The sequence below is a fragment of the Ranitomeya variabilis genome, chromosome 2 (assembly GCF_051348905.1).
Source record: "Ranitomeya variabilis isolate aRanVar5 chromosome 2, aRanVar5.hap1, whole genome shotgun sequence".
NCBI classification, from domain to species: Eukaryota; Metazoa; Chordata; class Amphibia; order Anura; family Dendrobatidae; genus Ranitomeya; species Ranitomeya variabilis.
This window is the reverse complement of record NC_135233.1, coordinates 359,519,410-359,546,255: the sequence shown is the minus strand read 5'-3', so window position 1 is coordinate 359,546,255 and position 26,846 is coordinate 359,519,410. Positions and strand designations below refer to the sequence as shown.

General features: G+C 43.1%; 2 protein-coding genes across 4 annotated transcripts in view; both read left to right on the top strand.

Annotated features, from left to right (window-relative positions):
* Positions 1-22,163, top strand: part of LOC143805914 (cytochrome P450 2C20-like) — a 35,364-nt gene extending 13,201 nt beyond the window's left edge. Inside the window, exons 5-6 of the mRNA XM_077285672.1 lie at positions 3,595-3,736; positions 21,907-22,163. Coding sequence (XP_077141787.1) covers positions 3,595-3,736; positions 21,907-22,049 — 285 coding nt within the window. The 3' untranslated portion in view covers positions 22,050-22,163. The remainder of the gene's footprint in view (positions 1-3,594; positions 3,737-21,906) is intronic.
* LOC143805913 (cytochrome P450 2C8-like) overlaps positions 18,617-26,846 on the top strand; it is a 64,862-nt gene continuing 56,632 nt past the window's right edge. Inside the window, exons 1-2 of one of the 3 annotated variants that reach the window (XM_077285670.1) lie at positions 18,617-18,878; positions 23,117-23,292. The gene's annotated coding sequence lies outside the window, so the exon portion shown is untranslated. Of the gene's footprint in view, positions 18,879-22,740; positions 23,293-26,846 lie in introns of those variants that run through there. The other 2 variants (XM_077285669.1, XM_077285671.1) reach the window with 2 other exon arrangements.

Sequence of the window (26,846 nt, the reverse complement as noted above, 5' to 3'; positions counted from 1 at the left end):
AGAAATTCAATTAAAACGAGTGTCCCTGAATGATCTCCCATGGAGAGCAGGAGCATCAGCTGATGTGACCGCTCTCCAGGGGCTCCAGGAATACAATGATGGAAGGTATCCTTCCACAATGTATTCCTCACAATGTATTCCTACGCCCCTGTGAGAAAATTGTCCCTAGTCTCACTTATGGCATTGCTGTGTGAGTAATTTTCCCATGCAGCAATTGCCATAAAGTGAGACCAATGAACTATAGTAACCTCTCAGTGATGCACTGCAGGAGCCATTGTCTCCTGTCAGTGTGTCACTGGAGGTCCTATAGAGCAGTGAAATCACCTGATGTCACTGTTCTATACGGGAGATCGTCGTGGGACACTCGTTATTAATTGGACTACGGCGGACAGGTAGTATGCGGTTTATTATTTTACGTTTTTTGCAGGCGCTGAAGTATGGTAAGTATGGTTAAATGAAAAATATTAAAATACTTTTTTCCTAATGTGTGTTTTATTAACCCTTTACTAGCATTGGATTAATAATGGATAGGCGTCTTATTGACGCCTCTCCATTATTAACCCGGCTTAATGTCACCTTACAATAGCAAGGTGACATTAACCCCTTATTACCCCATATCCCACCGCTACACGGGAGTGGGAAGAGAGGGGCTTAGTGCCGGAATTGGCGCATCTTACAGATGCGCCATTTCTGGGGCAATAGCGGACTGGTATTTGTAGCCGGGGGGATTACTAAAAACGCAAGTGTGAAAGTAGCCTTAGAAACATCGGCCTTTCTATTATATATCTATGGATATATCTATCTATAGATATATTTATAGATATATATATCTATAGATACATAGATGTATCTATCCATATATCTGGCTGCTTTCACACATCAGGTTTTTGCCGTCAGGCACAATCCGGCGAGTTTTGAAAAAAACGGATCCTTTTTTCCGCCGGATCTGTTTTTTTCTCATAGAGTTGTATTAGCGCCGGATTGCGCCTGATGGCCAAACGTTTCATTTTTTTTGCTAGATCTGTCAAAAAAGCTCTTTCCCCTGGACGAAAAACACATACAGAGGAACGGTTTTTCTGTCCGGTGAAAAAACCCACAGCGATGGATCCGGCAAAAAACGTATGAAACTGAGATGTGAAATGATGAATCCGGCCTACGAATCCATTTTTTCATGCATGTTTCCATTCAAATCATGCAAATTTTCCATTTATTTATTTCCAAAAACTGCATCAAAACCGCGCAAAAACCGCACCAAAAGCAGCATCAAAACCGCACCAAAAACTGCATCAAAACTGCACTAAAAACTGCATCAAAACCTGGTGCAGTTTTGCAGTTTTGGTGCGGTTTCGATGCAGTTTTTGGTGCGGTTTTTGGTGCGTTTTTTGCGCAGATTTAATGCATTTTTTAATTAGCTTTTGGTGCGGTTTTTGCTCAGTTTTTATGCATTTTGGTGCATTTTTGAAAGCTAAATAAAGATGTATTGTTGAAAAAAAAAAAAGATTTGTGATGTCATTATTGTCCAACCTCCTCTTTTACATTTGTCCAACCCACACTCCATTACACACAGATAGACAAATGGATGATAGATTAAATGGATAGACATATCTACATATAGATAGATCTATAGATGCATACATCTATCTATTCATATATCTATCTATATCTGGATAGATATATCTATTGATAGATGTATGGATAGCATAGGGTGTGTGTCCACTGTCCGGATTACATCTGAATGAGCTGCAGATTGGATGCTGCGTACTTGTAGTCCCATCGGATGATGCCTGCACACCCCCCCAAAAGACCCCCCGCACAGCCCCGCACACACCCAAACACTCCCGCACACATCCGAACAGCCCGCAGACCCAGCACACCCATACATGCACACAGTCATCGCCCACCTTCCGCCCACACACTTCCCTCCTCCCGAACTGCAGAGTTTCTCGGACCCACATCCGCAGCAAAACTGCAGATCTTTTTTACATCTGTGTTTTGCTGTGGATGTGCCCGACTCAATGAAAGTCTAAGGGTGCAGAAACGCTGCAGTTTGGCACAAAAGAAGTGACATGCTGCAGAAAAAAAAGCTCCGTGCGGCCTTTTCCGCAGCATGTGTACAACAAGTCTGCGGCTCCCATAGACTTACATTGGTTGTGCACTACACTGTGGATTTGATGCAATTCTGTGCAGCAAAAAACGATGCGGATCTGCAATAAATCCGCAACGTGTGCACACAGCCTTAGCATTTAGTGAACCTAGCAAAAAAGCCAAGCAAAAAACAAGTGTGGGATTGCACTTTTTTTGCAATTTCATTGCACTTTGAATTTTTTTCACCTTTTCTGTTACACGACATGGTAAAACCAATGATGTCGTTCAAAAGTAGACCTTGTCCCGTAAAAATTAAGCCCTCACATGGCCATATTGACGGAAAAATTATGGCTCTGGAAAGAAGGGGAGTGATAAACGAAAAAAGCTGAAGGGGTTTAGAAACATGGATATGGACATATCTATGGAAATAGACATAGATATATAGATATATCTGTATGTATTCATCTATCTATCTATTTGTTATCTATCTATCTATCTATCTATCTATCTATCTATCTATCTATCTATCTATCTATCTATCTATCTATCCATCCATCTATCTGTGTGTAATGGAGTGTGGGTTGGACAAATGTAAAAGAGGAGGTTGGACAGAAATGACATCACAAATCTTTTTGAAGATAGAGGAGGGAGACGAGGGAGGGGTTGGGGTGTGTTTTGGAGTGGGTGTGCCAGGTGCAGAGCTACAGGCGAGTGCAATGCATCATGGAACTTGTAGTATTAGGCCATGTGCACACGCTGCGGATTCCATTGCGGAATTTTCCGCAGCGGATTTGATAAATCCGCAGTGCCAAAAGTACTGCAGATTTTATCGCGCTTTTTTGTGCGGTTTCCACTGCGGTTTTAGACACCTGTGGTTTTCTATAATGGGGCAGGTGTAAAACCGCTGCGGATTCCGCACAAAGAATTGACATGCTGTGTTTCTGCGCGTTTATTTCCGCAGCATGTGCACTGCGGTTTTTGTTTTCCATAGGTTTACATTGTACTGTAAACTCATGGGAAACTGCTGCGGATCCACAGCGTCAAAAACGCTGTGGATCCGCAGCAAAAAATGCAACGTGTGCACATAGCCTTAGAGCACAATAAGTCAGGAGAAAGGAAGTTGTCGATTAACCCCATGAGAGCTGGATCCAGCACTAAAGATGTGCTGCTACAGCATGATAAAAGGTAATATTGCTAAAATAAACACAGTAGATGTTTTTAGTGGCACATAATAGCAAGATTTATAAAAAAAAAAAAAAGTTATAGTAGTGGACAACTTCTTTAACTAGATTTAAAAAAAAAGTGTCCCCAAAGATGTCTGTATCACTTGAAGCGTTACCTCCACTTTCAAAACCAAAATGATTGTAGTGCAGGATTTTGCAGGATTTTTTTTTCTCCGTCCCTCTATTAGAAGTTTTTGCTGTTAATTCCTGTTCTTGATATCTCATATTCATAGCCATTGTGAAAAATTAATAAAATGTAAAAACATTTTTTTTCTTTTTTTTTCAGGGAACCTTGATCATTTCTGTGCTATCTTTAGTCTTAAAGGATCCTAAATATTTCAAAAATCCTGAATTGTTTGACCCCGGACATTTTCTTTATGAGGACGGAAATTTTAGGAAGAATGATGCCTTCATGCCATTTTCAACAGGTATTTATATCCACAGTTATGCTGATTATTCATAAGCCGCTGTACACTGGGATTACCACATTAGGGCAAATAAATGTTATTAAGGGGAGCAATGGCCACAACTGATCTCTAGGGATTTATGGAGTGAGATTATGGCCAATCAGCTGATCAACCGGCTAGCTTTTACTGAAAGGGCTTGTAAAGGTTTTTTACATTGATGGCCTATTCATAAGATAGGTCCCTTACTCCATGGACTGAAATAACATTTCTAGCACAAGAAACGCTGAGCCTTTTGATGATTGGCTACTCCGCTCATTTTCATGGAGCTGCCCATAACTGGCACAAAAACAACAAAAAATTGTACAAAAATGTTGTGACTTTACAAAGTGTTTCAAGAACTTTTCCAAGGTAACACTTTGATGAATCTCGGCCTAGGTGCTTAGCTTATTTGTCATGGTTGCCTTGATAGTTTGATTGGTAGTCAGTAGGTTATCTTCTCTCTTTCCAAGTAAACGTCTCTGCATAGGAGAAGGTCTGGCTCGTACTGAGGTCTTCCTTTTCCTTACCACCATACTGCAGAAGTTTACATTGAAACCCACCATGGAAAAGAACTATTTAGAGATCACACCAGAACCCAACAGCAATGGAACTAGACCTCGGCCCTATGAGATGTGCGCTGTCCTTAGATGACCATTCATATTTATACTTTTTGTAGAACTTCCTATAATAATTTCTACTTCTTAACAAGAATCCATAGACCTAATGCAAAAACAATAGAATCTCCCCATGATAAGATTGGCTTTCCACGATAAAAATTCTTGACTTCTCATTAGGAAATGTCTCCATTTCCATGTCAGTCACAGGGGTCTGTAATATAGAAAACAGATTCCAACTATATAGACCAGATGTCACGGGTGGAATCCAAATGGATATTTTTACTTAATAGTCTAGCCCTAAAGGGCTTGAGTTATGATTTGGAATTACATGAATCTTAATAACTCTCTTTTCCCTTATTTCTAATTACACCCCCCTTGCTCCCCTTTCCTCTAACTTCTTATGTCCCCTTTTCCCACACCTTTATTCCCTACCCCTTCCTTATTCCTCTTTTTCCTCTTCCCAAACCAAAAACCCTCCCTTTCTCTTTCCCACCCAAACAACAATAAACCCTCTTATGCTTTAGCTCGATCAGTAATGGTTCGCTACTATAGTCATAGAATTATTTTATCTAATTTTTGGTTTTGCACAGTTTTCTCGGAAACTCTTTTAGGCCTCTTTCACATGTCAGTGTCTCCGGTATGTGTACTGACAGTTTTCTCACGTACCGGAGACACAGACACATGTAGACCCATTCAAATGAATGGGTCTATGCACATGTCTCCGTGTTTTCACGGACCGTGTGTCCGTGTGCAAAACATGGAGACATGTCCGTGTTTCTCCGGCAGCACGTACAGCAGTACGTCCTGCACACATGCACACGGAGAACAGTGTGCACTCTCCTCCGTGTGCACGTACCGCCCGCAGGAGAGACAGTGCTACAGTAAGCGCTGTCCCCCACGCTGTGGTGCTGAAGGCGGCATTCATCTCTTCTCCCCGCAGGAGAGAAGAGATGAATGATCAAGTTTTTTTTTCTTTCTTGTTAAAAATAAAGTTGCTGGGACCTCCCGCCTCCCATCCCCAGTGCGCCGCCCGGCCCCTTGCAGAAGAAATACTCACCCAGCTGCCGCCATGTCTCCTCTCTCCTCTCAGCGCCGGCCCCTTGTCCTGTGTGAGCGGTCACGTGGGACCGCTCATTACAGTGAGGAATATGCGCATATTCCTCAATTATCTGGATGTGTGAAAGAGGCCTAAAATACATTTTTCGTAGGATAGATTTTTTTGGAGCCTTTTTAAAATATTTCTCAAAATTTTAATTATTATTTTATTTATTAATGTTTTCTACATACACATTAATTTATATATATGTTTAAAGGATTATTAGGGACAATAATTCGTAATCTATTTTATTAATTTTGACTGGGGACAGTAGGGATTGCTTTTTTAATAATATCTTAATAAAAGTGTTTTCTATCCCAGTTCATTTTTTACTCTAATTTGCATTTTTGCATTATTGTGTTTTTAATAACGGTATATGAATAAACTTCATGAAATGTTTTCATACACCTACTAATTAAAATTCACACTGGGCAGAACATAGTTTTAGTACTCTCTCTGGGCACCACATCATACATTTGTGGAATAGGGGATTATTCTATACGACATGCTTGAAATATTAAAAGGGATGAAGTGCGAGCCTATAAAGCAGTGTCCTGTGTGTGTATGCACAGACACCCTGAGAAAGGACAATCACGTATTCCCTGAAATGCGTCGGATTGCTTTTTGGCCTCTGAGACGTTCTGTAGCTGTAGCAACGTCACATGCTGCCAAGCACTGTAGGCCATTTTTTTCTTTTGCCGGGTAACTAAGGACACCACTGGCTAGCCGGGGCGCCCCTGGTTCTGCGTGGTTATTCTGGGATTTCCCACCACAACAGATGTATCTCCCCAACGCAACAGCCCACTATCAATTCACACGAACAGACCGAACTCCACATCTCGTGAAAAGGGAAGGATTACAAGCAGGGTAAGAGACAAGCCACATAGGCTTCTATAGTTTTCTATTGACTTACAGTGCCTTGCGAAAGTATTCGGCCCCCTGGAACTTTTCAACCTCTTCCCACATATCATGCTTCAAACATACAGATACCAAATGTAAATTTTTGGTGAAGAATCAACATCAAGTGGAACACAATTGTGAAGTTGAACGAAATTTATTGGTTATTTTAAGTTTCGTGGAAGTTCAAAAACTGAAAAGTGGGGCGTGCAATATTATTCAACCCCTTTAACTTAATACTTTGTTGCGCCACCTTTTGCTGCGATTAAAGCTGCAAGTCGCTTCGAGTATGTCTCTATCAGTTTTGTACATAGAGAGACTGAAATTCTTGCCCATTCTTCCTTGGCATACATCTTGAGCTCAGTGAGGTTTGATGGAGATCGTTTGTGAACAGCAGTTTTCAGTTCTTTCCACAGATTCTCAATTGGATTGAGGTCTGGACTTTGACATGGCCATTCTAACACCTGGATATGTTTATTTGTGAACCATTCCATTGTAGATTTTGCTTTATGTTTGGGATCATTGTCTTGTTGGAAGACAAATCTCTGTCCCAGTCTCAGGTCTTTTGCAGACTCCAACAGGTTTTCTTCAAGAATGGTCCTGTATTTGGCTCCATCCATCTTCCCATCAATTTTAACCATCTTCCCTGTCCCTGCTGAAGAAAAGCAGGCCCAAACCATGATGCTGCCACCACCATGTTTGACAGTGGGGATGGTGTGTTCAGGGGATGAGCTGTGTTGCCTTTACGCCAAACATATCATTTGGCATTGTTGCCAAAAAGTTTGATTTTGGTTTCATCTGACCAGAGCACCTTCTTCCACATGTTTCCACAGAGTGATCATGGGCCTCTTGGCTGCATCTCTGATCAGTCTTCTCCTTGCTTGAGATGAAAGTTTAGAGGGACAACCTGGTCTTGGTAGATTTGCAGTGGTATGATACTCCTTCCATTTCAATATGATCGCTTGCACAGTGCTCCTTGGGATGTTTAACGTTTTGGAAATCATTTCTATCCAAATCCAGCTTTAAACTTCTCCACAAAGTATCACAGACCTGCCTGTTGTGTTCCTTGGTCTTCATGATGCTCTCTGTGCTTCAAACAGAACCCTGAGACTATCACAGAGCAGGTGCATTTATACAGAGACTTGATTACACACTGGTGGATTATATTTATCATCATTAGGCATTTAGGACAACATTGGATCATTCAGAGATCCACAATGAACTTATGGAGTGAGTTTGCTGCACTGAAAGTAAAAAAATTAAAATAACCAATAAATTTCGTTCAACTTCACAATTGTGTTCCACTTGTTGTTGATTCTTCACCAAAAATTTACATTTGGTATCTTTATGTTTGAAGCATGATATGTGGGAAAAGGTTGAAAAGTTCCAGGGAGCCGAATACTTTCGCAAGGCACTGTATGTACATTGGTGAGGACTCACACCGAACCCTGCGTTTTCTATGTGAGATGGACTAATAGAGCTATTTATCAAATTATAGCTTCTTTAAATAAATGTTGCAGTCATTCACCTTGCATTTTTACTTTTGTGCATTTATTCCTCAATTAGTAGATCAAGCATAGAACATATTGATACATACTAACTTTGTTCACTTATTGGCAACAACGCATATTGGTCATTTATTTGACACCTCAGAGTGACCATTATAAGGATTAGTGTAACAAACATTCTCTTTATTCATGTCTAGGTTCTTTTTTAATTAAATAGTGAAAATAAAATCCAAAGTTTGTTAAAAATAAAAAAATTGCATCATTTTCCGAGATCCGTCGCGTCTCCATTTTTCATGATCTGGGGCTGGGTGAGGGATTATTTTTTGCGTGCTGAGTTTTTATTGATACCATTTTGGAGTGGATACGATCTTTTGATCGCCCATTATTGCATTTTAATGCAATGTTGTTGTGACCAAAAAAACATAATGCTGGCATTTTGACATTTTTTCTCGCTACTCCGATAACTAATCGGATTCATTCTTTTTATATATTGATAGATCAGGCAATTCTGAACGCGGCAATACCAAATATGTTTTTGTTTTCTTCTATTTGTTTTATTTTGAATGGGGTAAATGGGGGGTGATTTTAACTTTTATATTTTTTTATATTTTTAAAAACTTTTTTTTTCACTTGCTTCAATAGTCTTCATGGGAGACTAGAAGCTACAGTTGTCAGATTGCTTCTGCTACACACAGTCGATGATCAGATCGCCTGTGTGTAGCAGAAATGCTCACTTGTTATGATCTCTGACCGCTGGGTTGCATTCACAGCAGTCCATCAATGACAACCACAGGGATCTGCTGCAGACCCCGGGTTGTCATGCCAGCCCATCAGAGACCCGCAGTCACGTGACATGGACACCGATGAGCGGGACCAGTGATGCTCTTCCTGCGTGATCACAATAAATGCCGCTGTCAGAGACTGACAACCGCAGTTAACAGGTTAACAGCCACAGGTGGATCGCGATTCCACCCGTGGCTGTTAGGGGCACACGTCAGCTGTTCAAAACAGCTTACATGTGCCGGGAAAATTGTGGGCTCAGCACCAGAGCCCACATCAAAGAGAGAGACACGACATGCGTCATACATGTATGGTGCATGTCATGAAGGGGTTATATGAATACAGCAAAATAGTGGCTGTCTGTATGTCATTTTGCTGGATTAGTGCAATCTGCATTCCCCCTCTCCCCTCCAAAAAATTGAATTCTTGCAAATGAAAATTTTTTGGGAAATTTGTAATATATTTGATTAGTTATGAAACAATTTTAATCACTGTAAGTCACTGCACTGACTGCCTTGTTGAGATCAGGAAGACGGTACAATCTGTATCTGCACTAAAAATTAGTCAGCACTCCATAAAGTGGGAAATAGGCACTCAACTTATTTGGCATAAAATCATGTCCTCAACAAACGGTATGTGTTAAAATAAAAGGATAACCCTTTAAAGGAAAATTAATTCTAAGACATCTCATTATCACATTACATTTGCTTTAGAGTCGAATGCTACCTAACGTCCTCTGATGATATCCTGACTGTTCTTTTTTATAATCTCAAAACCCACTTGGACAAATTCTACTCATGCATGCTTGAATGAATGTGTGTGTTTTAAATGAGAAGAGGGGAATAAGTTGCTGCCAGGCACCAATGGTGGTGGTTCAGTTTCTGTAAGGACGTTCTGTCAGTGGTCGCCTGGCAACTCTAAATAGCTACCACAGACAAGCTTAGCACAAGCAACTTCACTTGCCAGATCTCAGTGCACAAAAAAAAATACAAAATCAGAATCCGTAAAAATAGTCAGAAATACAAGCCGAGATCAAAACAAAGAACAAGGATACAACAAGGAGCTAAACAGATAGGACTAAACCAGAGAAGCACAAGACTACAGTCATAGCCAAAAGTGTTGGCACCCTTGAAATTGTTTCAGAAAATGAAGTTTTTTTCCGAGAAAGCAATTGCAATTATTCGTTTTGTTATACACATATACAGGTGCTTCTCACAAAATCAGAATATCATCAAAAAGTTAATTTATTTCAGTTCTTCAATATAAAAAGTAAAACTCACATATTATATGGAGCCATTACAGGCAGAGTGATCTATTTCAATTGTTTATTTCTGTTAATGTTGATGATAATGGCTGACAGCCGATGAAAACCCAAAAGTCATTATCTCAGTAAATTAGAATACTTTATAACACCAGCTTGAAAAATTATTTTAAAATCCGTAATGTTGGCCTACTGAAATACATGCTCAGTAAATGCTCTCAATACTTGGTCGGGGCTCCTTTTGCATCAATTACTGCATCAATGCGGCGTGGCATGGAGGCGATCAGCATGTGGTACTGCTGAGGTGTTATAGAAGCCCAGGTTGCTTTAATAGCAGCCTTCAGCTCGTCTGCATTGTTGAGTCTGGTGTCTCTCATCTATCTCTTGACAATACCCCATAGATTCTCTAGGGGGTTCCATAGATTCTCTCTGGGGTTAAGATCAGGTGAGTTTGCTGGCCAATCAAGGACAGGGATACTGTTGTTTTCAAACCAGGTATTGTTACTTTTGGCAGTGTGAGCAGGTGTGAAGTCCTGCTGGAGAATTAAAGCTACTTTATTCATTCGTGGGGCAGATAAAGACAGAATATACTTATGAGGTGAACAACAAAGTTTGACATTTCGACCCTGCCAGGGTCTTTTTTACTAAGTCACTGTAAAAGAGAAGGATAACATAAGTGAATATATATACATAATGTTGATGAATAGTATAGTTCAACGATATGTCATGGTCAACCAGTTGGACGCAGGGAGGAGCCGTGGCCCTCTTTCCCTCTCAGGACGGCCGGACATCAAGGAAGCTGCTCTCCCACCCTGCCACCGAGCTCTCCCATTCCGACACATCTTACCGGCATGGACGTCATCGCCAGGCTCCAGGCGGCTGCCAGCGCTCACCCCCCAGGATGGTTAGAAAGCATTGCGGAAGGTATCCTGGGGGTGAGCGGTGGTGGTGGGGAGTCCTCGGCGCCAGCTGGTGGGACAGGTCCAGGGCGCGGTAGGGAGGGCAGCGCCGGATCCCGCAGGAGGAGCGCAGGGGGTAGCAGCAGCAGGAGGAGCGCGCAGGCTAGTAGGTGTTGGGCGTCGGATGCTGCATGCTCCGATGGGCAGGAAAGGCAGGGAGAATGCGGTACGGAGCCAGCGGGGGGGCGGAGGAGCGAGTCCACAAGACCCACCACAGCACAGCAGCAGGGACAGGGATCTCCAGGGAGGCCTCCGGTAGTAGCCCCTGCAGCAGTAGCAGCCGGGGGTGTGAGCGTTGCCCCCGCAGCCAGGCAAGAGAGTCAGGACACATGGGCAGTGCCATCTTGTTTCCGGGGTCCTTCCCAAAGGCCCCAGGGAAGCGGGCTGCCCAGCGAGATGCCTGTGGAAAGTTTACAGAGTCCGGGGCCGTCCAGCCAGATGCCCGTGGGGGAAGAAGGGGGGAGGAGAACAACTCGCAGGACAAGGCCCCCCGAAAGGCTGGCCATGGAGATGCCAATAAGGGGTCAGCAGCGCAGGACAAGGAGCCCTTCGAGGGAGCGGGGGGCAAGCGTTAACAGACGGCGACGGCCCAGGATGGTGAGCACCCCCAGGCAGCCAGGGCCATGTAGCGGGTTGCAGAGCCAACAGCAGAGCACACAGGGCAGAGCCAGGCAGGTGAACAGAAGTAGCGACAGGGTGGCCACCACACAATATAGTCACGGGAGCCAGGAAAGAACGGGAGACGAACGAGCTGAGGACGGACGCTGGTCGCAAGGAGCAGGATGGCCCTCATCCCTGGACGAGGACAGCGACGGCAACGGCGAGGGGGATTCCAGGAGCACAGCGGCCGGGGGGAGGATGACTCCCGTGCGGCCTGGTAACTATGAATCTATGTTTCCATCATACCCAGATGCAGGCCCATTGCTAGCGGAAGGGGGAGGCGGGGGATCACATAGGGATAATGTAGCCACTATTTTAGGGTCTTTAGAGGCCACCGCTAGGGAAACGAGGGCAATGATAGCGAGTCTGGCAGACAGATTAGACCGTGTTGAGGGGCGCGGGCCTGGACACCTATCAGCTTGGACGAGCCCATACTTGCGGCCTGGTGCCGCTGGGGGTGGGGACGTTATAAACTGGACACCCGAGTCGGCAGCAGCCGGGGAAGAGTATGGGCAGTTAGATGACACCGCGTGGGGGGATATATATTTTTGTTTTACGGGTAACCTGGGTATGCACCTTAAGAAAGAGATGAAAGAAAAAATATGGAGGGAGGAGTATGTGGACATTTTCGCGCTTTTGCCTGTGGAGAGGTTGAGCACAAAAATAGAAAAGGATGGAGGGAGGAAAGAAGAGGAGAGAGCAATTACGGTGGCGCATACGTTTTCAAATTGGTGGCATGCTTTTGTGATATTTGGTAGCATTATTGGGCAAAAGGCGCCAGAAAATTGCTCGCAATTGTTTTGTTACATGGACACCATTGGGGAGGCTTACAAGTCATATGGGGGTCACGCTTGGCTGAGGTATGACGAACAGTTTCGTCAGCGCAAGGCCATGCGACCATCTATGAGATGGGATCAAAAAGATATTGGCCTGTGGCTTCAGATTATGTCTCAGAATCACAGACATTGGATGCCCTTTCAGGGAGGGGCCTGGGGGGGCCAGCCATACAGGGTACAGTGCAGGAAGCATGGCAGGGGGGAACTTCCATGGTCGGGGCAGTAATCAAAAACGGGGGCTCTGCTGGCAATTCAACGAGGGACAGTGCAAATTCGGAACAGGTTGTAAATTTAGGCACACGTGTTCCAATTGTGGGGGATCGGCACATGGGGCCAATAGGTGTCCTAGGAAGTACGGTGGTAAGGTGGGAGGAGCCGGTTATGGTCAAGGGCAAAACACCAGTCAAGCTGCACGCGATGCTCCCTTATCTAAGTAGATACCCGGATAAGAAAAACGCGGACCTATTAATCAAAGGTTTCAAGGAAGGGTTTTCCATCCCTTCCCCGGCGCGCCAAACGCCACGGAAGCTGAGGAATCTCTGTTCGGCCTATCAGCACCCCGCAGTTGTAAAGCAGAAACTTGAGAAAGAGGTGCGGATGGGCCGGATGGCGGGTCCGTTTTCTTCCCCACCCATGTCGGACTTGGTGGTTTCTCCATTGGGCATTGTACCAAAGAAGGAACCGAACAAGTTCCGAATGATCCATCACCTGTCATACCCTCGCGGTAAGTCCGTCAATGACGGCATCGATCCTGAGTTATGTACTGTGCTGTACGCATCATTTGATCGGGCGTTAGAGTGGGTGAGAAAATGCGGAAAGGGGGCGCTGATGGCAAAAACGGATGTGGAGGCTGCCTTTCGGCTACTGCCGGTACACCCGGAGAGTCAGCGGTTGCTCGGGTGCTATTGGGAGGGAGAGTATTTCATAGACAGGTGTTTGCCAATGGGATGCTCTTTGTCATGTTCATTGTTCGAAGCCTTTAGCACATTCCTGGAGTGGGTAGTGAAGGATATCACGGGATTGGGATCGTTGATCCACTACCTCGATGACTTTTGGTGTGTAGGTCCGGCACAATCAAAGGTGTGCGGTACCATCTTAAAGGGTTTGCAGGGGGTTGCTAAGGAGTTCGGGGTGCCATTGGCTCCCGAGAAAACTGTCGGCCCAACGTCATGTATCTCATTTCTGGGAATCATGATCGACACGATAAGGTGGGAGTGTCGTCTCCCAGGGGAGAAGGTGGAAGCCCTAAAATTGGAAATAGGCAGGGCGAGGAGAGCTAAAAAACTGAAGCTTCGGGAGGTGCAGTCTTTGCTGGGGAGTTTAAATTTCGCATGTCGAGTCATGCCGATGGGCAGAATATTCACGAGGAGATTAGCGGCGGCAACGGCCGGCATTAAATCGCCGCATCATTATGTGCGATTGACGGCAGATAACAAAGCTGATCTGGCGGTTTGGGACACATTCTTGAAAAATTACAACGGGCTTTCCCTCTTGATGGAAGGGGGATGTTGTAATACGGATATTGAATTATACACGGATGCAGCGGGCAGTCATGGCTTTGGAGCTTACTGTCAGGGACAGTGGTGCGCGGCAGCATGGCCAGAGGAGTGGGTGCGCTCAGGGCTGACAAAAAACATTGCATTATTGGAAATTTTCCCAATCCTGGTAGCGGTAACACTTTGGGGACATCGGCTCAAAAACCGAAAAGTGAGGTTTAAGTGCGATAACATGGGGGTGGTCATGGCTATAAATAACATCACCGCGTCTTCGCCGCCAGTAATTAGAGTGTTGAGGCAGTTGGTGTTGGAATGCCTAGTTATCAATGCTCAGGTGACAGCATCTCATGTTCCAGGAGAATTTAACTCGGTCGCTGATGCGCTTTCTCGTTTTCAGTGGCAGCGGTTTCGGGCGTTGGCCCCCGAAGCGGAAGAAGAGGGCCTACCTGCCCTCCCGGATTATGGAACGTGGCATCTGGGCGGCTGAACCGCTGATCAAGGCATCCGTAACAAGTAACACGTGGGCGGCGTACGGACGGTCGTGGGGGCTGTGGGAACAATGGCTAGGCCGGGGTGGCGAGGACATGTCAGAGGAGGAGCAGATTGGGGTGTTATTGATGGGAATTAGGCAGGCCGCAGACGATAGTTGGTCGGCGGCAAAAATGAGTCAACTAATTGCAGGATTAGCATTCGGGTTTAAGCTTAGGAACAGAACCGATTTGACGAAGAGTTTCTTAGTCAGGCAGGCCTTAAAAGGCTACCGTAAGGGAAAGGTTAGAAAAGACAACAGGCGGCCCGTGTCATTTGGCATGTTAGAGGTATTAGGAGAGCAGTTAGAGGGGGTGTGCAGGACACAATTTGAGGTTGGCTTGTTTAGGTTGGCCTTTTCACTCGCATTCTTTGGAGCAATGAGGATAGGGGAGCTTGTAGCGCCAGGCAAGGCCATAGTGGGGGGCATTCTAGCCGAAGACGTTATGAAGACAAAAAGAAGATTGGAATTTTGGATTAGGAGGTCAAAGACGGACCAAAGGGGGAAAGGAAAAAGGGTGTTATTGGGAAAAGTAAGCGGTTCTATGATGTGTCCATGTAAGTGTTTCGGGATATTCTCGGCAGCTAGGCCTAAGCAGGGGGGACCGCTGCTATGTCACCAGGATGGGTCATATTTGTCCAGGTATCAATTTATTAGAGTATTCCGGACGTGTATGGTAAGGGCAAGTGGGAACCCTGGGAGATACACAGGTCATTCCTTCCGGACTGGGGCGGCAACGGAGGCCGCAGTGGGTGGGCTGAGCCCGGAAACAGTAAAGCGAATTGGCCGGTGGGAGTCGCGGCGGTACAGGTCTTACGTACGACCTCAAGGATATGAGGCGGCGATTCCCCCCCAGAATTAATACATCTCACTGATTTCTTTTTGTTGTTACAGGACAAGTCCCGATCGTGATTTGGATTCTAGGACATTCATACGTTTACTGGGGAGCACAGCGGGCTGACAGACGGACGGGCGGGAGACAGTTAGGTATGGCAAGGAATGGGGCGGTGATTAGGTGGTTGGGTTATCGGGGTTTAACATGGGGCCGGTTACTGCACGAGTTTTTCCGGGCGGTGAACCTCTATGGGGTCCCAGATATATTAGTGTTACACGCAGGGGGGAACGACTTAGGGGCTAGCTCGGGAAAAGGGCTGAGTGCCAAAATCAGAAGGGATATAAGGCAGCTGGGATTGGCATATCCAAACTTGAGGCTAGTGTGGTCAGACATGGTACCTAGAAAAAAGTGGCGAGGGGCACGGTCAGTGGGAAAGGTTAACAAGGCACGCATAAAAGTGAACAAGGAGGTATCCAAGTTCGTGTCTCGGAGCGGGGGGGGTGACAATACGTCACGCAGGTCTGGACTCTACAGAAGGAGATTACTGGCTAGGGGACGGGGTGCATTTGAACACCGTGGGAACTGACTTATGGATTGAGGGCTTGGTTGGGGGGATACGGAAGGCCACAGCAGGGTTGGTTGGTGGGGTCTCGAGCACTTGAAGGTCAAGCGCTCTCGGTGTGGCGTTGGTGGGTCCTCGAAGCTGGCAGAAAAGTACGGTAGAGGGGGGATTCTTGCACTGCGGGACCCCCCCCCACTGCCATGGATAGTTACTTAGTTCGTGGTCTGGTGATACTTGCGTGATACCCGACGAGGTAGGTCGGGGTCACGTTATCGGGGGACCCGGAGGGCCACCCTGATGTTGGAGGTCGGGTGCGCGGTACCGACGGGTGGGTACCCGACGATGGAAGTCGGGTACAGGTTAACGGATGGAGGCAACCTCTTCCCTCAACTCATGATGCTTCTGAGCCTGGGGGAAAAACGTGGCGGGAAGTAAGGCTGAGAGGGAAGAGGCAGTGCCGACGGAATAATCACCAGACCAGGAGCGGGTTAGCTTCGAGGGCCGCACCAAGGGTCCGTTCTTTATTAATATTAATAATAAATTGGCTGCTGTGGCCGTTATTATCCAAATTACTGGTGTGGTGTGGTTATTCAAGAAAGGTGGGGGGGAAGTCACGGGGAGTCAACCTTGCCAAGGTCATGCAAAGCAAAGGGATTACGTAATGACTATAAGCATACAACATGTAGTTGTGGTGTAAATAGGCATAAGAAATATGCCTTATTTGTGGGTTGCTGAAGAAAGAAATGTTTCTCAATGGTAAAGGATTGTTCAAGGCATGAGACATAAAGTGCTGCAATGGAAGGACAATATGCAATTCAAAGTTTGAAAGCTAAGCATTATGAATGACACATTGGTGGAACATTGTAGTTACCTGTGTTGCTATGGCTTGCTGGATGAGAAATAGCACCAATACCTCTGACACAGGGCTTCTTTACATGCGTAATGCACACAGCCTTGTATGGTCCAGTTATCCTTGTGAAAATAAAAAAAAATTGGGGCTTATATAACGTTTTTGTTCAAAAAAAGTTATTTTTTATATTCTCTGCTCAATGTTAAAAACTTTTCTGCAGCATCTTGGGGTTCAATTTCTAGATTCCTTTCTTGAGGGGTCTAGTTTCCAAAATGGCATCACTTGTGGGGGTTTTCCACTGTTTAGGTACGTGAAGAGGTTTCCAAAAGCAACATGGCATCCACTAAAGATTCTAGCCAATTTTGCATTCAAAAAGTCAAACTGTGCTCATTCCCTTCCGAGTCCTGCCATGTGCCCATACAGTAATTTCCCCCCCACATTTGGAGTATAGGTGTACTGAGGAGAAATGGTTGTGGTCTATTTTTTCCTGTAACTCTAATAAGAAATTTGGGGCTAAAACAACATGTTTGTGGAAAAAAAATGATTTATTTTGTTTTCACGGTTCAATTTTATAAATTTCGGTGAAGCACCTGGGGGGTTCAAGGCGCTCACCAAACATCTAGATACCTTTCTTCAAGGGTCTAGTTTCCAAGATGGCATCATTTGTAGGTTTTCCTCTGTTTAGGTGCGTCAAGGACTCTACACACGTGACATTATGTCTGCTCTCGATTTCAGCCAATTTTTGCATTCAAAAAGTCAAATGGTGCTCCATTCTTTCCAAATTCCACCATGCAACCAAATAGTAATTTTCCCCCACACATGGTGAAACAGATTGCTCAAGAGAAATTGCACAAAAAAATTTGGGGTCCATTTTCTTTGTTCTTTTTCGTGAAAAATGTTAGGTGTTCATTTTTCCTTCCACACTGCAACAATTCCTGTAAAGCACATAAAGGATTAGTAAACGTCTTTGAATGTGGTTCGGAGTTTAGAGTACCTTGAGGGGTGCAGTTTTTAGACTGGTGTCAATTTTGGATATTTTCTGTCATATAGGCCTCTCAAAGTCACTTCAAATGGTCTAAAAAAAATGTTTTTATAAATTTTGTTGGAAAAATGAGAAATCGCTGGTCAACTTTTAATTCTCCTAAATTCCTAATAAAAAAATGTTTTAAATATAGTGCTGATGTAAATTAGACATGTGATAAATGTTATTTATTCACTATTTTGTGTGACATAACTCTCTTTAAGAGGCATAAAGGGCATAAAAATGTACTGTTTGAAAGATGCGAAATGTGCTAAATGTTCTCCAAATTTCTGATATTTTTTCACAAATAAATTCAAGTCATATCAAACAAATAAATTTTACCACTACCATTAAGTACGATATGTCATGAGAAAAAAAACGTTGAAAATCCGTTGATTATTACCACATAAAGTGACAATGGACGGAATTGTAAAATTTGGCCTGGTCATGACTTGGCTTGGGGTGTAAATAGATTAGTCTAAGTAATTATTGTAGTTTTTACAACCTATTGCACAATAGTGCTGTAATTCTGCACTCTGCACTACACTGGGCAAGCCTGTTCTCAGCAATGACAAGTTGGAATGTTCCCCTCCCCCATACTCGACTGAATATAATACATAGGGACACAATACAGACTGAATTTTCTGTTACAAACCATAACTCCATAGTACTTATATTTTGGTTGAGAAAATGGGTAATTTCTCTATATTTGAAAATCTCCTCAGTTATCAGAAAATCTGTTCAGTAACCATAGAGCAGGGGAGGAGGAGAATCCAGCTGAAGTATCCCCCCATCTCAGTGTCTGCTGTGAGACGGGTGGGTGTCATGTCTGATTTCCATTGGGCTCTGACATCACACCAAGATGAGACTGCCCTCTCTGCAAGCAGAGGGGAAGTATACAATACAGATGTAGCTCTGAACTTTGCACACACCCAACTTCTTCTCATTGATTACATGTTGGAACACTGCCTTGAAGGTGATGGTATATAAATACACAGAGCACAGTACAGACTGAGCTGTAGTCACCGGGGCTCGGGATGGCTCTGAATGTCTCAGTAACGATTCTCCTGGCTACTGGAGTTAATCTCCTTTTTTACCTCATAAAATGGTGGGGTAGGTTCAAACAGAAGGACCTACCCCCAGGACCTACACATCTGCCCTTCTTGGGGAATATTCTTCAAATCAGCACCACGGAACTACCACAGTCACTAGTTAAGGTAAGGTTGCATCATTTATGACAGGCTGTACCTGCTGTTCAATTGGCTGAAAAAAGATGGCCTCAAATAATAACCTATAAACTGCCTATGAAGAGAAATATTTAGATTTTTTTAGGTAAATCATGTACTGTTTATAAAAAAAAAAAGACCAGCACCTCGAAGCAAAATAAAGAAAGGATGAACAGAAAAACATTGAAAATAATAATAATAAAACAAGTTTGTGCATTAATCACACACCATCTTGGAAGATCCAAAAAAACATTTTGTAAAGGACTTTCTTACACTGGCCGGGATGCTCAAGTAAACTGTTGCACAAATTTGAAATACACTTGTAAGGTGCCACAGGTTGGTAGTCATGGGTGATGAGAGAGTCCTTGTTGTCTTGGCACTGTACAGAAAATTTGTGTCCGTCACCAAGTGTGCTGTGATATGTGGGATGCATTGCACTAACTTGTAAGCCGCAGGCCTCAACTGCCTCCAGGTTTTCCATTTCCGGAGCCACCAGGGGATACTCAGTTTAACACACAGAGGTTTACTCGACAGTTCAATTGTATCAGCTTGTAGCATGCAGTATCAGGCACAACACTCTCGGTTTCTTGTTTCCATACTACAGTACATTTTCAGATTTTCTTTATGTTCTACCCTGACTATCCCTGAATTAATTGATCCTGTCCAGTTTTGCAGTACACAGGTCCGTTACCTTTCCTTCACACGGTTCCACGTCCATCTCCCTCTAAATGGAAGGGGTTGCGCTGTTTCCCATAGCACCCAAATCGACCCCGTTGCAGGATGTCCACAAGGAATTTTGAAAGGCCTCATGTGGCCCAGAACAATATGTACTCGCTTTTGCTATCAGTCCAACTGCACATTGAAATTAACTAGTATCTCTATCAAATTAACTCTCCCGTAGGGCCCCTTCACACTTCGTTTTTTTTGGTCCGTATGCTGTCCATTTTTTAAGGACTGCAAATAAGGACACATGCACACCCATTGTATTCAATGGTGGTGCGCACATGTCAAGTTTTTCACGCGGACTATATGTTCATGTGAAAAATCCTCAGACATGTCCTGTTTGTTTCCGGCATCAATCCCTGGGGTTAGTAATGGAAAGGCGTCAGTCAGACATGCCCATTACTATCCCCATAGTCAAAATAAATAAACACACATGAAAATGCAGTTGGGTTGTAACGCTATCTCAGACAGTTCCGATGGCCGTGGTGAGCGGTTATGTTACTGATTTCAATGCTCACCACAGCCTTCAGTTGTAGCAGAGTTGGGGATCATTGTCAGACCTCCCATTATGGATTACGGAGGACAGACCTGTGTGGGACCTCTGTATTATGGATTATGGCTTGTCGTGGAGTAAATAAAGGACTTTGTTATTTGTGTGTTTCAGGCTTTTCACTATGGAGTTAGTAATGAGGGTATCTACTGTAATAGACACCTCTCCATTACTAACCCTTGGGCTTGATGTCAGCCAACATTACACAGCTTTCATCAATCCCAAAACTATTACTCTGATAGCCAACGTACCAGGGCAATAGGGAAGAGCAGCGGCTAAGTGCCAGAATTGGCACATGAAATGGATTCACCATTTATGGGACGGCTGGGGGCTGGTGTTATTAGTCTGAGAAGGGGCTAATATCCATGGCCCCTTCCGAGCCTATTAATTTCAGCTTTCTGCTTAGCATTTGCTGGTTATTAAAAAATAGGGGGACCCAAGGTCATTTTTTTTGGATACCCCGTTTTTAATAACTAGTAAAGAATACACAGACAGCTGTGAGCTGACATTAATAGGATGGGAAGATCCATATATATTGGCCCATTCCCAGAATAATAACACCACCTCACAGCAGTCTGCTTTCCTTCAGCTGGTTATTAAAAATAAGGGGGACCCCACACCATTTTTATTCATGTATTTATTTAATTTTGTGCTAAATACAAGTACTGAAAATTACACACACTGCACTGATCATACATCTCACTGACATCTATCTATTCACCTATCCCATATCTATCTATTTATCTATCTATCATTTATCTGTTCTCTATCTTTCCACATCTAAGGGTATGTGCACACGTCCGGATTTCTTGCAGAAATTTCCTGAAGAAAACCGGAAATTTTCTGCAAGAAATCCGCATTTTTTTTGCGTTTTTTTCCGTCTTTTTCGCGTTTTTTTAGCATTCTGCAAGCGTAATTAGCTTGCAGAATGCTAAAGTTTTCCAAGCGATCTGTAGCATCGCTTGAAAAACTGACAGGTTGGTCACACTTGTCAAACATAGCGTTTGACAAGTGTGACCAACTTTTTACTATAGATGCAGCCTATGCAGCATCTATAGTAAAAGATAGAATGTTTAAAAATAATTAAAAAAAAATAAAAAATGGTTATACTCACCTGCAGGCGTCCGTTCCTATAGATGCCGGTGTGGTTCAGGACCTTCCATGACGTCGCGGTCACGTGAGCGGTCACATGACCGGTCTCGACCAATCACAAGACCGTGACGTCATCGCAGGTCCTTCACCGCACACCAGCTATAGAAACCAAAGCGGCAGCGTGCAGCGGAGAGGCGGGAAGACATCGAAGGTGAGTATAGGACTATTTTTTATTTTAATTCTTTTTTTTGGACCAATTATATGGTGCCCAGTCCGTGGAGGAGAGTCTCCTCTCCTCCACCCTGGGTACCAACCGCACATAATCTGCTTACTTCCCGCATGGTGTGCACAGCCCCGTGCGGGAAGTAAGCAGATCAATGCACTTCTAGGTGTGGAATCCCCTGCAATTCCGCATTTTAATGAACATGTTGCTCTTTTTTCCGCGATGCGATTTTTTCACGGAAAAAAAGGCTACATTTGCACAAAAAATGCGGAATACACTGAAAATAATGGGAGGCATATGTTAGCATTTTTTTCGCGTTTTTATCACGTTTTTATAGCGAAAAAACGCGAAAAAAACGCGAAAAATACTGAACGTGTGCACATGGCCTAACAGCTAAACATCTGTCATTTGTATTCTTTATTCTATTCCAGTATGTGACACACTGATGGTGCACATGGACAACACATGGATGCCACATGGATGGTACACGGATGTTGCACATGGACACATGAACATGGACCACGGATCTCACGGGAACTGTTTTTTCCAGTTCCGGAATCACCAGGATGTGTGAAGGGGGCCTTAAACAGGAAGCAGTGTACTTTTTACTATTGTCTAATCCCTAGCATTAACACTTTCTTACCCTATAATTATTTTGCACTGTACACTACTCACACTACACATTCCCTTTATATGAAAGTAGGAGAAACTCAGGAGTATAAGGATAATAAATACTTTATTGTTACATATACATAATAGTTAATTCATACCAAAAAGACAAGACATGATAAAAACCAGGATGGTGATAAGGATGGATGGGGATCACCAGGTGTGCATCACCTATGGGGCCAGCATGCATACCAATGTGAGTAAGAGACCTACTGCTATAGTAGCACATGAATACATAAGCCAAACTGGCACAAAAATAATGATAATCAGGGTTACTCTTACCGCTGCTGAATCCCAAGGTGGCGCACACCAGGATAGATCCTTAGGCACGGTCCCCGACGCGCGTTTCGCCCACGATATTTAGTTGCTTTATCAAGGGGTATTCATGTGCTACTATAGCAGTAGGTCTCTTACTCACATTGGTATGCATGCTGGCCCCATAGGTGATGCACACCTGGTGATCCCCATCCATCCTTATCACCATCCTGGTTTTTATCATGTCTTGTCTTTTTGGTATGAATTAACTATTATGTATATGTAACAATAAAGTATTTATTATCCTTATACTCCTGAGTTTCTCCTACTTTCATATGGCTTTCATGGAGTTGGTTTTCTATGGTGAGGGGTTGCTTGGCACTATCTAGTGCTATCTTATTCCTCTCAGTATCAAGTATGTTGCCTGGTTTTGGTATTACATTCCCTTTATAGTACTTGTACATTAGCAACATTGCTTATAACATTTTGCATCCTAGAAGTAACACATCTTACCATTATACATTCTAAAAAACGTAGGACATAGTTTACACTTCACATGGTACTATATAAATATATATAAACGATGCATTACATTATTCACATGACGCAATTGATGTGTTGAGTGCCAGGAACACGACAGACCAGTCCAGACCTTTACACACACGTGAAAATGTTCAAAGTGCCACATTCGTAATTTTCCATGTTTTTTATATACAGTATATATCTCTAACTGAGGCAAACATATGGACCTGTCTACAACATCTATTTAGCAAACTTTCGGACAATAGTATTGATTGGGTACGATGCTGTGAAGGAAGCATTGGTGGACTGCAGCAACGTGTTTAGTGACAGGGGAGACACAGGAGCAGCAGAATTTATTTCTAAGGATTTCGGTAAGTCGCAAAGGTTATATTTCATCAGAAAACAACCTACTGTCTAATTCAGGTTTTTGTAAAAGATCAATCTGAGGGCAAAAATTAGATGTGCAAAAATTATATCTTTTATTTATCTTCGACCAGACATACAATACTACGCCAACGTTTCGGCCAAACCTGGCCTTTTACACGGCGATTTATCTAGAAATATATTCCAGAAAACAAAATTACATCACAATAGACAAAATACATTGAATGTCACATATAAATCAATATTATTCAAGTTCCTCATGGTCGAAGTCACAAAACAGAAGTGTCCATCCAAAGTGATATATCCATAAATGGATAAAATTAAAGTAAATCGCATGATGATAGGATAGGGATATTCTCCTCTTGATGGACATAATAAATCTCTAATATTCATACATAAAAGAGAAAATAAAAGTAAAAAATACTGGCAAATCTTAACACCAAGCAGTGCCATAAAGTCCCAGCAAAATAGACATATAGTCCTGGCATATCAGAGTCAGTCCAGTAGGTCTAAAAGGAAGAGGTGAAAGGTGAAATTACATGTATGTCGCTATAGGTGATAATGCTGTAATAGTAAGATAAGTAATGATAAGTAAATAAGTCAATAGATAGGTGCTAGATCTGAAAGGTAAATGAAGGGGCAACTGAACATACCTGAGCGTGTAAAAGGAATCATGCAGGAAATCCGGAAACAGCCGGCAAGGAGCGTGGTGTACTGAGACGCTAGTACAGCGCCTATTTATGACGTTAGAAGTCCGGGACACCGGAAATAAGAAAGCGTTGCTAATGTGTCACGGCGCATGCGCAAACTAAGGTGGCGCATTTGCGCAATGAAAAGAAAAGGACGGAAGTGGGGCAATGAAACCCAAAAGAAGGAAAAGGTCAATGTATTGAGACTGCGCAGGCGCGGGTACGCAACAGTACGTTTGTATAATGAAGGAAAAAAAAGGGGGAGGGAAAAAGGGGGGAGATAAGTGCCGATACATGGTAACGAAAATCTATTAATATAATATATTCTCAGTGTGTGTTCGCACTTAAGGATATATGCTGGATCTTGGTGAGTGACATATATGTGTGTAGGACATAGGTAGTCTACCAGAGGTGATATTGTAAAAATACATGATGACAAGCAAAAGAACTATATGGGAGGAGCAGACATAAAGGGGAAAAAAAGAAAAAAAGAGAAACCCACAAACCTGTTAAAGAACTAGACACCCAATAAGTGAAAGACCACTGGACTATGTCTGAAAAAGAAAAATAAGACAAATTCAACATAAAAGAATAAATAGGGAACATAGGCAATCACTAATTATTATATAAGGCAAAAGATACTACGTTCAGTGTACTGTATACTTGAGACCCACTAGTTGATCTGTTCCTAATAAAACACCTCATATTCCCTATTCAAGCCATTAGGTTCCAAGGTCTGGAGAGTATATATCCAATAGGCCTCTTTTTCTTTTAATTTGGAGATCCGATTTCCTCCTCTTCGTGCTAGAGGTATACTGTCAATAACTTGGTATCTTAACTGTGATATGTTATGATTATGAGAAATGAAATGGGCTGGTATGGGCAGCATTAGTCTTTTACACCGAATGGTGGATTTATGTTGGGAGATACGGTCTCGGATATGTTGGGTAGTTTCACCAACATATCCGAGACCGCAAGGGCATTTAATAAGATAAATGACATATGTGGCGTCACAGCTGTAGAAATTGCGGATGGAGAATTTGCGGATGGACAAAGGCGGAGCCGTTGTTGTGATGGACAAATATCGTTACATCAGCGAAATTCGCTCACAATTGAATGACTCTGAAATTTATCGTTTGATCCCAAATGATCCCACATTTAAGATCACTAAAGAAATTCGTAATTTATCTCATCAATTCAGGACCCGAGGAGTGATAGATCAGAAATTGGCAGAATTCCTGATTAATGAACACCCCATTTGCCCGGTACTATATACACTACCCAAGATTCACAAAAATCTTACTGATCCCCCGGGTAGACCAATTGTGGCCTCTATTGGTTCATTACTTTCCCCTTTAGCAATGGTCCTAGAAAAAATTCTATCTCCATTAATGAAATACATTCCCTCTTTTCTTCGAGATACTTCTCAATTTTTGACCCACATTAGGGATATTAATATAGATGCCGCTAATTGTTATCTGGTGACGCTAGATGTAAATAGCTTATACACCAACATTGACAATGATAAAGGTATCCAAGCAATGGAAAAATTTCTGGACAATATGACCCAATTTCATCCGGATTTAAAACAATTCTGTATTTCTTTACTTACATTTGTCTTAACAAAAAATTTTTTTCTATTTGAGGACGATTTCTTCATTCAACAGAATGGGACTGCAATGGGGAGCAATGTGGCACCCCCTTATGCCAATATCTTTATGGCAGATTTCGAGTCTAAATTCGTGTATACACACTCTCTCTTCCAACAATACGGTGTATTGTGGAAGAGATATATAGACGACATTTTCCTGATATGGAGTGGAGACTTGGAATCATTGATGTCTTTTTATGATATCATTAACAACAGTTTGTCCAAGCTCACTTTTACTATACAATATGATCAGAGATCCATTGCATTCTTGGACACTAGGGTCATCATTATTAATGAGGATGGATCGTTATCCACAGATCTATACGTTAAATCGACGGATAAAAACAGCTTACTTTTTTTCACAAGCTGTCATCCTCGTCACATCACTAGGGCCCTTCCCAAATCTCAGTTTCAGAGAATCAATAGAATTGTCTCTGATTCTTCACAACGTCAGTTGAGACTCAATGATATGGCCAATAAATTTCGCAATCGAGGATATCCCAACACTTTTTTGGAATTCCCCCCGATAATCACAACTTCCATGATAAAACGACCTAAAATCAATAGAATGGCCTTTGTTAACACACATCATCCGTTCATGCGGATATTTCATGGTATCATTCATAAACATTGGCTAGTACTGGGACAATCATATCCCGATATTCCTGAATTCACTGTTCCTCCACTTATGTGCCATAAAAAACCACCAAATTTACGTAACCTTTTGGTCTCAGCTGATATCGGAATTTCTAAAATAGTTGCAAGACAAACTTTTCTAACGACAACACGGAGGGGCACCTTTCCATGTCATCACTGTCTCCAATGTTCCAACATTACAAAAGGGGACACATTTACTCACCCGAGATCTGGGAAACAATTCTCCATCCGCAATTTCTACAGCTGTGACGCCACATATGTCATTTATCTTATTAAATGCCCTTGCGGTCTCGGATATGTTGGTGAAACTACCCAACATATCCGAGACCGTATCTCCCAACATAAATCCACCATTCGGTGTAAAAGACTAATGCTGCCCATACCAGCCCATTTCATTTCTCATAATCATAACATATCACAGTTAAGATACCAAGTTATTGACAGTATACCTCTAGCACGAAGAGGAGGAAATCGGATCTCCAAATTAAAAGAAAAAGAGGCCTATTGGATATATACTCTCCAGACCTTGGAACCTAATGGCTTG